The 17547-nt window shown below is 38.8% G+C and overlaps 1 protein-coding gene across 2 annotated transcripts in view; it reads left to right on the plus strand.

The window, feature by feature from the left end:
- The window catches only part of POLH (DNA polymerase eta), a 39261-nt gene that overhangs the window by 10654 nt on the left and 11060 nt on the right, over window positions 1-17547 (plus strand). Inside the window, exons 4-5 of one of the 2 annotated variants that reach the window (XM_047860617.1) lie at window positions 3319-3536; window positions 17017-17186. In XM_047860617.1, the coding sequence (XP_047716573.1) occupies window positions 3319-3536; window positions 17017-17186 (388 nt within the window). The remainder of the gene's footprint in view (window positions 1-3318; window positions 3537-17016; window positions 17187-17547) is intronic. The other variant, XM_047860618.1, reaches the window with a different exon arrangement.

Below are 17547 nucleotides of genomic sequence, written 5' to 3' on the forward strand. Positions count from 1 at the left end.
TGTAGGTGTGGTGTGTAGGGATTATGGTTTGACTTAAGAGTTGAGATATTCCAGGGGCACCTGGGTGGCTCAGTCAGTTAAGCATCTGACTCATGATTTTGGCCCAGGTCATGATCTCATGGCTTGTGAGTTCGACCCCTCATCAGCCTCTGCACTAACAGCGCAGAGCCTGCTTGGGATTCTGTCTCCCTCTCTCTCTGCCCCTCCCCCACTTGCTCTCTATCTCTCTCTCAAAATAAATAAAAATAAACTTAAAAAAAAAAAAAAGATAAATTTTAAGTCTAAAAGTGACATGCCGTAACCAACTTCACACTGGAGTTATTGCCAGAAAAGAAGACAGATTTGACTGAAGATTAATACCTTAGCCCTAAAGTAGAATTAAATTCAGCTAATCGACATACGCTACATTGCATTGAAGGGAATTTTATGCTGGTAAAGACAGTGTAACTTTCCGGAAATAATGGTTGACATCACAATGTAATTTTGAAAGGCCACATGCCACCAACTTTAAACTGGATCATTTATCTTACTCTTAAAGTCTTCAACAAATAATGAGCAAAGCCAGTTTTATCAAATTTAGGAGTTTATAGACGAAGAGTTATTAAGACCTAGAGATGTAAAATTACTGTTTTGATAACTTGCAAAACCAGGTTATAAAATATGATTTGCAGAAATGTATGCATATTGAAGTTTATCAAATATTCTTTTTTTTTTTTTTAACATTTATTTATTTTTGAGAGACAGAGAGAGACATGAGCAGGGGAGGGGCAGAGAGAGAGGGAGACACAGAACCAGAAGCAGGCTCCAGGCTCTGAGCTGTCAGCATAGAGTCCGATGCGGGGCTCGAACCCACGAACCGTGGGCTCATGACCTGAGCTGAAGTCGGACGCTTAACCGACTGACCCACCCAGGCGCCCCTATCAAATATTCTTAAAATAGTTTGGAGTAATTTGCTCAAGAGGCTGTGAAGGAACACCAACTATCGCAAGAGTATCCTCTTCTCACTCTGTGTGTGACTGTATCGTGCCCTCATGCTCCTGCACGTGCTTGCACTTTTTTTTTTCCTTTGAAGTCTGACTGTCCTCTTTCCAACACAAATAATGATTAAAAGAAAAAAAAGCCAAGTCTTTTCTCCAATTCTTTTGAGAATGTTTTACAGCAATAATTATACGGGTTTTTTATAGATATCTTTGTGAAATGGTGCAAATATTTCATTTTTATGATAGATTCAATAGAATACAGTACCTACTTTAAATTCCATAGCAGGTTCAAAGCAAAGAAAATATATACATGTTGCCATAGGAAACTAGCTATCTACAGCCAGAAGAGCTGCTTGTTAGGGTTTAAATAGAAGGTGTATGGTGAAATGGGTATCCGCTAGGGAAGGCTGTCACCACATTCTAGGCACTTATCTTCAGCTTGATGATTTGAATGTTAGTATACCCAGAAGTGATTGGACTTGGTTGGTTGGGTGTGTGTGTGTGTGTGTGTGTGTGTGTGTGTGTGCGCGCGCATGTGCATGTATATGTATGTGTGTATATATGTAGCAAGGACCAGCTCACATGTTGGTCAGACTTACTGTTGACTAGGTATAAAATCCAATATGTCACTTTTTAAAAAAAAATTTTTTTAATTTAATTTTTTAAATTTACATCCAAGTTAGCATATAGTGCAACAGTGTTTTCAGGAGTAGATTCCTTAATGCCGCTTACCCATTTAGCCCATCCCCCCTCCCACAGCCCCTCCAGTAACCCTGTGTTTGTTCTCCATATTTAAGAGTCTCTTATGTTTTGTCCCCCTCCCTGTTTTTATATTATTTTTGCTTCCCTTCCCTTGTGTTCATCTGTTCTGTGTCTTAAAGTCTTCAATGTCACATTGTTAATTTATAGTGAGAAACACTGGGGCTCCTGGCTGGCTCGTCAGAAGACTTTTGATCTTGGGGTCATGAATTCGAGCCCTGCATTGGGTGTAGAGATTACCTAAAATAAATAAAACTTGAAAATATATAGTGTGGGAACCTGGGTGGCTCAGTCGTTAAGTATCTGATTTCGGCTCAGGTCATGATCTCACAGTTAGTGAGTTTGAGTCCCACATCAGATGAGCTCGTGCCTTGCTTCAGGTGAGTCTCTCTCTCTCTCTCTCTCTCTCTCTCTCTCTCTCTCCCCCTCCCTCCCTCCCTCCCTCCCTCCCTCCCTCTCCCTCTCTCCCTCTCTCCCTCTTTCTCCCTCCCTCCCTCTTTCTCCCTCCCTCCCTCTCTCTCCCTCTCTCTCTCTCCCTCTCTCTCTCTTTCCCACCTCCTTCCCTCCCTCTCTCTCTCCCCCCTCCCTCCCTCTCTCTCTCTCTCTCTCCCTCCCTCTCTCTCTCTCCCCCTCCCTCTCCCTCCCTCTCTCTCTCCCTCTCTCCCCCTCCTCCCTCCCTCCCCCCCCCTGCCCCTTAAAGGATTTTCTCTCTCTTTGCCCCTCACTTATGACCCCTCTCTCCCTCTTTCTCTCTCCCTCTCAAAAAATATATTAACATATATGTGTATATAGTGTGTATACAAACATATGTGTGTATACATATATATATATACACACACACACACACATATATATATATATATTGAGAAATGCTATCTTGAGGAAGACCAAATACTTGGGTTCAGGGATCAGGGCAGTGTTTCCTGTAAATCTCATATTTGAAGACAAAAGTTGAAGCAGAATACTACATGGTAGATATATGAAAATAACAGAGTAGGTGATCTTAGTAAAATGTAGTTAAACAAGTTTGAAGCATTTCTTTCATCTTTGGAGAGATCCTTGTCACATAAACACATTCATGGTCTGGACACTTTCCACCTTCATAGTGCTAGAGTCACACTAAAAATGTTTGCCTCTGTGCTGCTTCTTTTTCTTTGCTTCTATTACTGACCATCTGCCTGCGCATTGACCACTTCATCTGCCAAGCCATTCCTCTCTTTAAGGAGATCTTACAGGGGCACCTGGGTGGCTCAGTCGGTTGAGCGTCCAACTTTGCCTTGGGTCATGATCTTGAAGTTGACAAGTTTGAGCCCCGCGTCAGGCTCTGTGCTGACAGCTCCGGAGCCTGGAGCGTGCTTCTGATTCTGTGTCTCCCTCTCTCTCTGCCTCTCCCCTGCTCATGCTGTCTCCCTCTGTCTCAAAAATGAAAATAAATAAATAAACATTAAAAAAAAAAAGGAGATCTTACATTGGTTATGTATATGATGATTCCATTATGAGATGGAGGGGATGGGGCTGACTATCTCAATTGTTGTGTTCATTTATTGCCTACATATATAACAATCCTTATACTTTTTAGGTACCGGGAAGCCAGTGTGGAAGTGATGGGGATAATGTCTCGTTTTGCTGGGATTGAACGTGGCAGCATCGATGAGGCTTATGTAGACCTGACCAGTGCTGTACATGAGAGACTACAAAAGCTACAAGGTCAACCTATCTCGGCCGACTTGTTGCCAACCACCTACATTGAAGGGTTGCCCCAAGACCCTACAACAGCAGAAGGGACTGATCAGAAAGGTACTTCCATAGCATCGTATTGCTTCTGCTTCCTGCCTTTGGAACCTGCTTTGCTTGGTCACGCTGATCCTTCTTGGATTGATTGAAAGGAAACTTACACTACAACCTGAATGAATCACAAGGACTGACAAGGAAGGATATACAAATTCTTTTATCTTTTCAGGTATATGGATGTTGAGAAGCTGTGAAATCTGTATGAAATCAAGTTTCTCTTTAGATATCGTTAGAGCAGGTTAGAGTTATCAGTAGACTGAGCACTTCTGTCATTTGTAGGTTAACTTATAGTGTTGTAACTTGGTTTCTTCATCATCTAAGTTTTTTAAGGGGGACCTCAAGGACAGGGAGTTGAGTCACTCAGAATTTCTGATCAATTTAGAGTGAAAAATATCAGTGGACTCTTCAGGGTCTCATTTTATTTTCCTTACTTTCACTTTCATAGTGATTTCCCCCTCCCTATCTAACTCTCCCTCTGGCACCCACTGATGTATTTGGTATATCTTCTTAAATTTGTATATGTCTTTATAAATTACACAGTGTTGCTTTATGTGTGTGCTTTTAAAATTTGTGCTCTTTGGGCGCCTGGGTGGCTCAGTCGGTTAAGCGTCCGACTTCGGCCCGGGTCACGATCTCGCGGTCCGTGAGTTCAAGTCCCGCGTCGGGCTCTGGGCTGATGGCTCGGAGCCTGGAGCCTGCTTCCGATTCTGTGTCTCCCTCTCTCTCTGCCCCTCCCCCGTTCATGCTCTGTCTCTCTCTGTCTCAAAAATAAATAAATGTTAAAAAAAAAAATTAAAAAAAAAATTTGTGCTCTTTAATTAAAAGATAGTATTATCTTATAGATTTCATTCTTACTTTACTAATTTTTTAATTTTAATTCCAGTATCATTAACATATAGTGTAGATTCCATTCCTGTTCTTAATTTTCCTTTAGTGGTGATTTTATAGGTCTTTCCATGTAGTTGTATTTATGTGTAATTGATTGCTTTTAATTACAGCATAATCCATGGTATGGATCCATGGTAGTTACAGACAATTCTCCTAGCTATTAATTCATTTGTTACTTCTAATTTTTTTTTTAATATTTATTTGATAAATGTCCTCATTCATCCTCTTTTGGACCTATGCAGAGAGGTTTTTCTGAAAATGTTGTCAGGAGTGGACTGCTAGGTCATAAGGCATACACATACATTGTTTCACTAAATACTGCCAAATCATTCCCCAGAGTGGCTATCAATGGTTACCCCATGCCTGTAGTACACAAGAATTCCTGTTGCCCTCATATTCTTGCCAGCAGCTGGTATTTTTGAATGGTTAAAAGTACTCACCAATATGATGGCTATAATAAAGTAGTATTTCATAAGGAGCTCCTGGCTGGCTCAGTTGGAAGAGCATGTGATGTGACGATTGATCTCGGGGTTGTGAGTTCAAGCCCCACATTGGGTGTAGAGATTACTAACAATACATAAATAAACTTTAAAAAAAAGCCTTTAAACAGCAAAGTGGTTCAACAAAGTGTAGCATAAACAAAGTTAATGGATGACAGATTTGGGATAAGTAGAAAAGTAAAAATATGAAATTTTATTTCATGTTTTCAGTTTGCTTAAATTTATATTTCTCTATTTACTAGTTGAGGTTGAGCGTTTCTTCATATATTGCTAGTTTATACCTTTGTGAATTGCTTATTTATAATCTTTACCCAATTTATCATTGGATTTCCTGCCTTTTTTTTGCAAGAGTTCCTCATATATTGCAGTTATTAGTGTCTTGTCTGTTTTTGACACTGCAAATATCTTCTCCCAAATCTGTCATCCATTAACTTTGTTTCTGCTGTACTTTGTTGAACACGATTCTTTTAGTCCATCATTTTTTTCACCTTATCTTTTGTGCATTTTGAATCTTGTTTTAGATATCCATTTCTACTAAAAGTTCACAAAGACCTTTTCTACACTTCTGTTTGCCTTGTAATTTTTTTAGGTCTTTTGGCCATATGGAGTTCAACCTTTTTATTTGATTTTATAAAAATCTTATTTATATTATTAAAAAAAAATTTTTTTTTTGAGAGAGAGCACAAGTGAATGAGGGGCAGAGAGAGAGAAAGAATCCCACGAGGTGCAGAGAGAGAGGGAGAGAGAGTGTGGAGCCCAGAGTGGGGCTCGAGCTCACCTGGAGCAGGACTCAAAATTCACCCGAAGCAGGGCTCAAACTCACCTGATGTGGGGCTTAAACTCCTGAACCGTGAGATCATGTCCTGAGCTGAAGTCAGACGCTTAATCGACTGAGCCACCACCCCAGGTGCCCCTATTTTTTATTATTATTATAATAATTTCCTGACAATTACTTATTAAATAATCCATTCTTTCTCAACTTCCCATGTAGAAGTGGGTCAGTTTCTGTAGTATCCCATTTGTCTCTCTGCTCCTGCTCCAGAAACACATTGTTTTGTTTTGGTTTTTTTTACTCTTTGTAGTATGTTCTATTTGATAAGGATGTCCCTCTGCTTTTGCTTTCCAAACTTGTCTTACCTATACATGTACCTTTGTTATTCACTGTGCATTTTAGAATACAATAGTTGAATTCCTCAAAAAATCTTGATAGGATTACATTGAATTTATATATTTAGAGAGAATAGTTATGTTAATGTTAACTTTTGCCATCCATAAACATATCACTGAATTTTTTAGGTCTTCAGTTGTGTCCCTTTTAATTATTTTTTTTTAAGTTAAAATTATTTATTTTATCTGTTATAATATTTTTACTTCCTCTGAGATCTGGAATCCAGTATATTTTCTTTTTTTTTCTCATCTACACTTTTAATTGATGTAATACACATCAAGTGCACAAATTGTAAGTGCACCTTGGCTAATTTTCACAAAGTAAACCCCCATTTGTAAGTAGCATCCAAATCAAAACCAAAACCAGAATCCTAAAAGGCACACCTGCCTACACTTCCAGACACTATCCATTCCTCTCCCCTTCCTACAGTAACCATTGTCCTTATTTCTATTTAGCTTATTTTTGAACTTTATAAAATTGAAATCATGCAATATATACTTGATTCTGGCCTTATTTGGTCAACATTGTGAGATTCATCCGTTCTGTTGTATGTAGTTGAGTTTGTTTACTTTCATTGCTGTGTAGTATTGAATTACATGAGTATATCACAAATTATCCATTCTATAACTGATGGATATTTGGGTTGTTTCCATTTTGGGGCTACTAAGAATAGTGCTGCTATGAATATTCTTGTAAATGTCTTTTGGTGAACAAATGTATGATTTCTGTTGGGTATAGGACTAGAAGTGTTTAATTGTAGGATTTACCTAAAATCAGCTTTAGTTTGCTTATAGTCAGCTTTAGTAGGTACTTACTGCCAAACAGTTACCCAAAATGGCTGTACCAATTTATTTACTTATTTTTTAAGTTTATTTGTTTGAGGGATGCCTGGGTGGTTTGGTTGCTTAAGCATCCAGCTTTGGCTCAGGTCATGATCTCACAGTTCGTGGGTTCGAGCCCCATATCGGGCTCTGTGCCAGCAGCTCAGAACCTGGGGCCTCCTTCAGATTCTGTCTCCCTCTCTCTGTGCCTGTCCCCCACTCGTGCTCTGTCTCTGTCTCTCAAAAAAATGAGTAAATGTTAAAGTTTATTTGTTTGAGAGAGACACAGCATGAGTGGGGGATGGGCAGAGAGAGAGAGAGAGAGAGAGAGAGAGAGAGAGAGAGAGAGAGAATCTCAAGCAGGCTCCACGCTGCCAGCACAGAGCCGAATGCAGGGCTCAAGCCCACAAACCCTGAGATCATGACCTGAGCTGAAACCAAGAGTCAGATGCTCGACCAACTGAGCCACCCAGGTGTCCCTGGTTGTACCAATTTATAATCTCACTAGTAGCATATATGAAAATCCCAGTTGTTTCACATGCTTTTCAGCACATGCTTTTTTTTTTTTTTTTTCTCTTTTGCATTTTAGCCATTTTGATGGGTGTGTAGTGATATCAGTGGTTTTAGTTTGTATGTCCCTGGTCTTAATGAAGTTGACCACCTTTAAATGTATTGACCATTTAGATATCTTCTTTCATTAAGTACCTCTTTAAATCATTTGCTCATTTTTTTTTGTTGGACTGTCTTATCTCCGTCTATAGGACTTCTTTATATAATCTGAAATGAATCCTTTATTAAATATATTGCATATTTATTTGCATATATTATGATGTATTATTATATTGCATATAAATATATTGCAAATACCTTCTGGTCAGTGACTTGTTTTTCACTCTATCACTGGTGGCTTTTGATGAAACAGAAAGGTTCTTGATTTTAATTTGGTCCATGTATTTTTTTTTTGTTCTTTATGGACAATATTTTTTATGTCCTGTTTAAGAAATACTTACCTACCTCAAGGTTATGAAGCAATTCTGTTGTCTTTTCTAGAAGCTTTATTCTGCTTTTCATTTATAATCCATTGTGTGTGTGAGAGAGGGATCAAATTCCTTTTATTATGTGAGTATCCAATTATATCTTTATTAAAGCTTTACGTTTTTTATAAAGGTCTTGTGCATTCATTTGTTATGTTCATAAATGCTTTAATTTTTTATTGCTATTGTTTTACTTTTTTCTTTATTTTATACTTGGTTGATGTGTAGGGGAGTGATAAGTGATTTTTGTTTTTTTTAAATTCAGCTTCATTTACCTATCTGACAAAAACTTTTGATATGTAGGCATATGTCAGAGATATTTTGTGTTTGGTTACAGACCATCCACAATAAAGCAAGTATCTCAGTAAACAGTCACATTAATTTTTTGGTTTCCTAGTGCATAGGGAAGTTTTGTTTACTATACTGTAATCTATTGGGGGTACAATACGATTAGATCTTTAAGAAGAACATACCTTAATTTTAAAAAGCTTTATTGCTAAGAAATGCTAACCATCTGAGCTTTCAGGAAGTTACAATCACTGATTCCAGATCACCATAACAAATAAAACAATAATGAAAAAGTTTGAGATAATTGTGAGAATTACCAAAAAGTGATTTAGAGACACAAAGTGAGCAAATGCTGTTTGGAAAATGGTGCCAATAGATTTACTTGACAGGGTTGATACAAGTACTCAGTTTTTTTTAAAAATGCAGTATCTATAAAGCACATTGAAGCAAGATACAATAAAACAAGGTATGCCTGTAATCTGCATGAAAATGCTTTTGATAAGTAAAATGTATTCAATGGTTAAAAAAATACTTTCTTAAATAAAGTAAAACTAAGGCAGGGCACCTGAGTTGCTCAGTTAGTTGAGTATCCAACTTCTGCTGAGGTCATGATCTCATGGTTCAAGGGTTCTGGCCCCACGAAGGGCTTTTCCGTTGACAGCATGGAGCCTGCTTCAGATTCTCTGTCTTCCTCTCTCTGCTTCTCCCCTGCTTGCACACACGCACGCACACACATGCACACACTCTCTCTCCCAAAAATAAACATTTAAAAAGATGCTTTTAAATTAAAAAATAAAATTAAGGCAATGAAAATTTGCTTTTGTGGTAATATTGGATTGTAATATTTCTAGATACCAGATCTAAGAGGATCTGGGTCTTAAATTTTTTTTTTTTTTTTTTTTTTTTTTTTTTTTTTTTGAGAGAGGGTGCAAGCGGGAAAGTCCCAGAGAGAGGGAGAGAGAGAATCCCAAGCAGGCTCCACACAGTCAGTGCACAGAGCCTGACATGGGGCTCAAATTCATGAAACCATCAGGTCATAACCTGAGCTGAAGTTGGACGCTTAACCAACTGAGCCACCGAGGCACCCCTGGGTCTTAAGTGTTTTAAATCAGATATTATGAAACTTGAATTCAGCTGGATCTTACAGAACAAAACAATTGGCATTTAGAGGCTTTTTGAACAGGGTATCTACAGTTTTTCCTAGACATTTTCTAATACTTTTCATAATAGCTCTCTTCAAAACAGTGGATCTCCCCTTCATTTGTAACATGAACATTGGTACTTTTACAACTATTATTTTGTAACATTATTCTTGTAAGTGCTCTTTCAGTAAAACATTTTGAATGCTGGCCAGTAACCAAAAGGAAACTGTCTGGATACCATATTATAGCAAGTTAGCTTCTGGGGGGGGGGGGGGGGGGAGGAGGACATTAAGGCAGTCTGTGATTACTTGTAGAAACAATACAGATTTTCCCAGAAAAAGGTCCAAGAGAGTTTAGCTTACTTCTGGTTAAAGTGGTGAATTTCCCACAGGTTCCATGTTTTAAAATGAGACATAAGATGTAAAGTTTCCTTTTGCTGTTGAACAGTTGTAGGATATGCCTTTAATATGTTGTATTGAAGGGCAGTAGTAGAACTGCTTGTTCTACTAGGGAAGCTTGTGAGAAAGACCCCATTAAGGAATTATAGCAGAGTTTATAAGCTGGAGGCTGCATATCCTTCAGTTCTTTCAGGGCAATACATGGACAATAAAAATTGTGCCACTTAAAGGAGGCAGAGTTATGGTACATAAACATTCGATGAAATATGTCCTGATTTTCTTTATTATTTTGGGACCCGAGTCAGAAATTTAACGGTCATAATAAGGAAGGTTTTTCTTTGGTCTTAACTTTGTGTACCACATCTTGCCTTGTGTCTAATGGTTTAAAACACTTAGAATTGGTTTATAATGGTTTAAGTCATTAAGTCTTTAAGGGTTTTTTGAGGGCTGTATCCCCTTTTGAAAATTTTTTGAAAGCTTGTTGATCCTTGCGTGCCTCAGAAAAATGCATATCTACACATAAGACAATTGTGTGTGCAGTTTTCAGGAGATTCACAGACCCTCTGAATCCCGCATACCTCAGAATAAGACGTGTTATTACACATTATATTGGTATTTTTGGCTGCAACTCATTGTTAAAGAGCTCTCCGACTGAAGATGATGGTGTATACCTTCACTGGTGGAAAATGTTTACTTCAACTCAAATGGACATGTTCCTCTTTCTTCTATACCCATCTTTCTTATCTATGTACATTTTTATTAAAAATGCCAATGTTTATTTCTGTATGTCTTATGTATCTGTTGCCTTAGTGTGTCCAGTTTAAGTATTTAGTTTCCAGATGGAGTGATACCATTTTTTTATTTATAGTGCTCAGAACAGTATAATGTCTAGTAAATGGTTTATATTTCATATTGTATTCCTGAGTCTTCATATGATGTGTGCAACCAAAAAACTGGTAACAGAAATTAGCTTATCTAAGTGCATATAATCTTCCAGAAATTGTTTTTCATGGATGTGGCATATTTCAAACCTAGGAAAAGAAGCCAGGCGCTTGTGATATTTTGATAACTGAAGTTTCTGTTCAACTCTCCCATCCTGCCCCTTAATTCAAAGCTAGCAGTCCTGCTCAGCCATACTGCGTTTGCAACTTTGTATTTTCTGTTTCTGAAATAGTTACATGCATGGAAAGTTTAAGTGGTAGGATTACTTAAAGATAATACTCAAAAACTGCCAGAGTGAAAACTTTCCCTTCAGGGCCATTTTGGAACTAGTTTGTATTAGCTAAGGAATGCCTTAGTTTTCTCCTCCCTTTGGTCTTAATACATTTCATTTAAAGCATATATTGAACATCTTTTGAATGCCCAGGACGTGAAGCAGTTGGGTAATAGTACAAGAAATCATAAACCTTGGTGTGCCTGGGTGGCTCGGTTGAGCATCCAACTCTTGATTTTGGCTCAGGTCATGATCCCAGGGTCGTGGGAGTGAGCCCTGTAACAGCTCCATGCTGAGCGTGGAGCCTGCTTAAGATTCTCCTCTCTCTCTCTCTCTCTCTCTCTCTCTCTCTCTCTCTGCCCCTCTCCCTTACTTGCATACACTCTCTCTAAAATAAAAATAAATAAAATTATAAACCCTTTTTAATGATGAGAGTTGCAGGGGTTGGTGGGACCCCCTGCTGGCTTTGAAGAAGTAAGCTGCCATGTTGTGAGAGGGCCTTTGGAGAAGGCCCTCATGGCTAGGCTCTGATATTGGCCCACTGCTGGCAGCCAGAAAGAAAATGGAAACCAAATTCTACCAACAACCAGAGGGAGCTTGGAAGACAGCAATCAGCTCATAGCACAGAGGAGGGCATACTTATTATCAGTGCAGGAACTTCTCTTTTGTAGTTTTGGTTTCTGGAGTTGTGGAGTCTAGGTAGAGGTTTATCAGTTTAACCCCAAGTTTTGGCACAAGTCATCAGTGCTCAGTCTTCTGTTCATCATTGCACTGGAGGTACAAGATGGTGTAATCAGAACAGAAGAGGGAATAAAAGCTAATTCAGATGTGAAGGAAGAGGTAAACTTTGTTTGCAGGTGTCATGACCATGTTTGTAGAAAATCCTAAGGGATCTACACCCCGCCCTAAAAAAATACAGTAAGTGAGATTAGCAAGGTTGCAGGTGACAAAGTCAGTATGCAAAAATCAATAGCAATTCTATACACTAAAATTTTAGATGAGAATTTGAAATTTAAAAGCAATGTTATTTGCAATAGCATTACAATTACGAAATTATTAGAAATATATATGTGAAGGGACGCCTGAATGGCTCAGTTAGTTAAACATCTGACTTCAGCTCAGGTCATGATCTCACGGTTCGTGAGTTTGAGCCCCGTGTCAGGCTGGAACAGCCTGGAGTCTGCTTCAGATTCTGTGTCTCCCTCTCTCTGCTCTTCCACCTCTCATGCACTCTCTCTCAAAAATGAATACTTAAAAATATATATATATATATATATGTATATGAATATGTACTGTGAAACGTATATATATACACACACATATATGTATATACGTATATATGAAAAACTAGTTCAGTGAAAACTACAAAACATTCCTGAGAAAGTAAAAAAGATGAAATCAATGGAGAGACATACCATGCTCATGGATCAAAAGACTAAATAGTAAATATTAGAGCTCAAGTCTCCCCACATTGACCTAGAGATTCATTGTTTTCCCTTCTAGAATCTCAGCAGGATTTTGTAGAAATTGACAAACTGATTTGAAAATCTGTATGAAAATGCAAAGGATGTGGGGATAGCCAAACAACTTTGAAAAAGAACTAAGTTGGAAGACTTAAACACTACCTGGTTTTAAAAGTTATTAGGGGCACCTGGGTGGCTCAGTCGGTTAAGCATCCGACTCTTGATTTTGGCTCATGATCTCACAGTTCATGGGACTGAGCCCTGGGTCAGGCTGTGCACTGACAGCATGGAGCCTGCTTGGGATTCTTGCTATCTGCCCCTTCCCCACTTGTGTTTTTTTTTTTTTTTTTCTCTCTCTTTCTCAAAATAAATAAACTTAAAAAATATTTAATTATAACCTTATAGTAACTAGGGCAGTGTAGTATTGGTGTAAGAGGAGACAGATCAATGGTACAGAATCGGAAGTGTGCAAACAGATCCCCACAGTTTTGGTCAGTTGGTTTCCACAAAGCTACCCAGATAATTCAATAGGAAAGGAAAGTCTTTCAGTTCTAGTGGGCATTTTATACCAAAAACTGCCTGAATCTCTTCCCCGTAGTCCACTTTAGTGTATCAGAGAAAAACCAAAGTTGTATAGATTTTTACCAACTAGAGAAGGAAACAAATGCTGCTTATCTTCTGTCGCCCTGTTCAACTGACATGGATGTAGAGTGACAGGATTGTAACATTACTTAATTTGGGAGAGCAATAATGAAATCTAAAGCGGAGAAAATTTAGCTCTACTAGTTGAGAAAAGAGTCCAGAAAATCTCACAATTTCAATAAATTCATATTTTTTGTTTCCCAAACAATAATAGGTGGTTTATTTATTTTTAATGTTTATTTTTGAAAGAGAAAGGGAGAGAAAGCTCATATAAGCAGGAGAGGAGCAGAGAGAGGGAGACAGAGGATCCGAAGTGAGCTCCGTGCTGACAACAGAGAGCCCGATTCGGGACTCGAACCCACCAACTGTGAGATCATGACCTGGGTAGAAGTCAGACACTCAACTGACTGAGCCACCCAGGTGCCCCTATAATAAGTGGTTTTATTTTTTATTTTTTGTTAAAATTTTTAATGTTTATTTTTGAGAGAGACAGAGTGTGAGCCAAGGAGGGGCAGAAAGAGAGGGAAACACAGAATTGGAAGCAGATTCCAGGCTCTGAGCTGTCAGCACAGAGCCCGACATGGGGCTTGAGTTCACAAATTGTGAGATCATGACCTGACCCAAAGTCGGATGCTTAACCGACGGAGCCGCCCAGGCACCCCTATAATAGGTGGTTTTAAAAGAAGGATTAGATTTGGGGGCACCTAGGTGGTTCCATCAGTTAAGCCTCCAACTTTAGCTCAGGTCATGATTTCATGGTTCATGGGTTTGAACCCTGCATGGGGCTCTGTGCTGACAGCTCAGAGCCTGGAGCCTGCTTTGGATTCTGTGTCTCCCTCTCTCTCTGCCCCTCCCGGGCTCGTTGCTCTGTCTGTCTCTCTCAAAAATGAATAAAACATTAAAATTTAATTCTTAAAGGATTAAAGATTATATATATGTACTCATCTATATGTGTACATATATATACATATATATATGTATATAAAACCTCACAATCCTATGAGGTACAGTACTATGTTCGTATCATAGACAACAAAACTGGATCTTAGAAAATTATAGAACTTGCTCAACGTCCCATAGTAAGTTCAAAAGCCAGTATTTGAACACTGCCTGACTGCAAAATATTCTTTTAACAATTATGCTATATGTGTTACAGATAAGAGCTAAAACACTTTAGGGGTGCCTGGGTGGTACAGTTGGTTGAGCATCTGACTTTGGTCCAGGCCATGATCTCATGGTTCATGGGTTCAAGCCCCCATTGGGCTTTGCGCTGACAGCGCGGAGCCTACTTCGGATTCTCTGTCTCCCCCCTCTCTGCCCCTCCCCCGTCTCAAAAATAAATAAGCATTTTTAAGAAGTTCTAAAGGACGTTAGTGGGGCACCCCAAAGTTAGCTAGAATAGCTGGAGAAGACCACATGATACATGAGACTTGAATAAGCCCTCAAGTATAGATAAGATTTGTTTAAGCAAAGGGGAGAACAGAGTTAAGAAGTGAGAACAGGGAAATAGAATAAACATTGGATAGTCAGGAAATTGTAAGGATATAATAAATTTGGGATTAGTGGAAGATGAATTGAAAAGGCCAGATGGTCTTCAATGCCAGTTTTTAGAGTTGGTGCTTTATTCTGTAGGTATGAGAGAGCTAACAGTTTTGAACAGGGGATAAGATGGATAACATTGGTATTTGAGAACATTTCATTCATGGGTATTGTGTAAAATGCATTTAGGGAGAGGGTGGTTTAGGAGTTAAGGTGGTCTGGGAAAGAATGAAGAAAACCTGAATAAAATAGGGTGGGTGGATATGCGAAATGTTTTAAAGTGGGTTTCGTTGACTAAATGGGGAATGAAAGCAAAAGGAAGCCAATATTATTTAACCTCCAAACCTTTAATAGAAATAGGGAGTTGTTGGGGTGCCTGGGTGGCTCAGTCAGTTAAGCATCCAACTTCAGCTTTTGGGTCATGATCTTGCGGTTCGTGAGTTCGAGCCCCATGTCAGGCTCTGTGCTGGCAGCTCAGAGCCTGGAGCCTGCTTCGGATCCTGTGTCTTCCTCTCTCTCTGTCCCTCCCCTACTCACTCTCTGTCTCTCTCCAAAATAAATAAACATTAACAAAATTAAAAATATGGTTATTTAAAAAAGGGAGTTGTTTGGGAAAGGGAATCTTTGAGAAGGAAGATATAATAAAGGTTGATTTTAGTTATTTTAAGAAAATTTAGTAAACTATAGTTTGAAACTATAATGAAAAGTTCAAGAAGAGTTATTCTGTAGGGGGGTGGAGATAAGAATTAGAGTTTAGGAGTTTGGGGATAGAGATTAGGATTTGCATGTACTCAGCATAAGCAAATTGAAACATAAGCCTGGAGCAGTTCACCAAAAGAAAAAAGCATATATACAGAGAGGAGGAGGAGGAGAATGTTGCTCAGTATCTACCAGGGTGTTAGAGGAAGAAGACAAGCCTGCAAAGGAGAGAAGCAGCAGTTATCAAGAGTTGGAAAATACTTCCTTCTATGTGCTCATCTTCCTCCTCTATATACATGAACCTTCACTATACCTCCCCATAGTTATTTGAGTGTATTTTCTTGCCTTGTTCATACCTCATTACGCTCTACTTTTTATAATATTTTATTTATTTTTAAGAGAGAAAGAGTGCAAATGGGGGAGGGGAAAAGAGAGAGAGAGAGACAGAGGATCCGAAGTGGGCTCTGTGCTAACACAGCACAGAGCCCAGTGTGGGGCCTCAACTCATGAACCATGAGACCATGATGTGAGTCGAAGTCGAATGCTTAAATGACTGAGCCACCCAGGCACCCCTCATTTACTGTCTCTTTAAACCAGCATTCCTAGGGCACCCGGGTGGCTCTTTTGGTTAAGGGTCCTACTCTTGGTTTTGGCTTAGGTCATGATCTCATCATTTGTGGGATGGAGCCCTGTGTCAGGCTCTGTGCTGACAGCACGGAGCCTGCTTGGATTCTCTCTCTCTCTCTCTCTCTCTCTCTCTCTCTCTCTCTCTCTCTGCCCCTTCCCCACTTACTCTCAAAATAAACTTTAAAAAAAAAAATGAAATATTTAGGAGTGCCTGGGTGACTCGGTTAAGTATCCAACTTTGGTTAAGGTCATGATCTCGTGGTTTGTGGGTTTGAGCCCCATGTGGGGCTCTGTGCTGACAGCACGGAGCCTGGAGCCTGCTTCGGATTCTGTGTCTCCCTCTCTCTCTGCCCCTCCCCCACTCATGCTCTGTCTCTCAAAAAATGATAAACATTTAAAACAATTTTTTAAATAAGTAAATAAATAAACCAGCATGTCTGCATTTTCTATATACCTACCTCCCTTGCTATATATAATCTTTTTTTAGGCTTTTTTCAAAACTGACTCAAAATTGGATAGTAAGATATTTTCAAGGCCCTGAGTCCAAAGCTATATCTAATTTCAATAGCTTATCAGAAGAATAAAACTAGTGTTTCTGATTGGATTTTAGCTACTCATCAGGAGAACCAGTCTCCAAAAATATATAAATACATTTATTTTAAAGTGTGAGTTAATTCTGAATATTTTCTAATTAAGTAACAGGATTCTTGGCGGTGTGCAAGGGAAAGTTGGAGGAAGAAAATTCCAGAAAACCAGAGAGAGAAAACAGATGTACTTTTAAATCAATGATCATGAAAGACAATATGAATATACAATATGTGTTGCATATTAGAACTATAAGGTTCAGCCTATGCTGAAGCTAAGGCTGCTGGAATTGATAGGAAGGAGAAATTGATCTCTTAAGTACTGAGAAATCTTGTAAATGACTGCCATTTTTTTGTGTGTGTGTGAAAATGTACATTCTTAAAGTACCCTGAAATTGAAGCATTTTTCTATTAGATAACACAAATAAAATCCTGACTCTAAAAAAAAAAGTGTCTAAATACAACCTTTCCATTTTTCAGAGGAGATGCGAAAACAAGGCTTATTTCAATGGCTTGATTCTCTTCAGACTGGTAACACCACCTCTCCGGACCTGCAGCTCACTGTTGGAGCAGTGATTGTGGAGGAAATGAGAGCAGCCATAGAGAGGGAGACGGGCTTTCAGTGTTCAGCTGGAATTTCACACAATAAGGTGAAGGCTAATTATAGGTTTCAAGGCGAAACATAGATATCTGCAGTTAAATACAGCAAGGATGGATATGACTGGGACATTTAAATCATTACGTGTACACTTTGAAATGGGCTTCTATTCAAAATTCATTTTGAGGACCAAATAAATGCGTTCGTAATTCCTTAACAAGGGAAATGTCATTAAACATGCGCTTTCCTAAGAAGCAGGCTGAAAAGTTTGCAGAAAATGCTTATACAGTTGTATCCAAAAGATTTCCTTAATGACTGAACTATCTGTGGAAAGGAGGAGGTTAGTCTTTGCATTTTATATGTGAACCTATTTCTTTTCACTTGCTGAATATCCCTGAATTATCTCATTTCCT

This window comes from Prionailurus viverrinus, chromosome B2 (genome assembly GCF_022837055.1).
Source record: "Prionailurus viverrinus isolate Anna chromosome B2, UM_Priviv_1.0, whole genome shotgun sequence".
NCBI classification, from domain to species: Eukaryota; Metazoa; Chordata; class Mammalia; order Carnivora; family Felidae; genus Prionailurus; species Prionailurus viverrinus.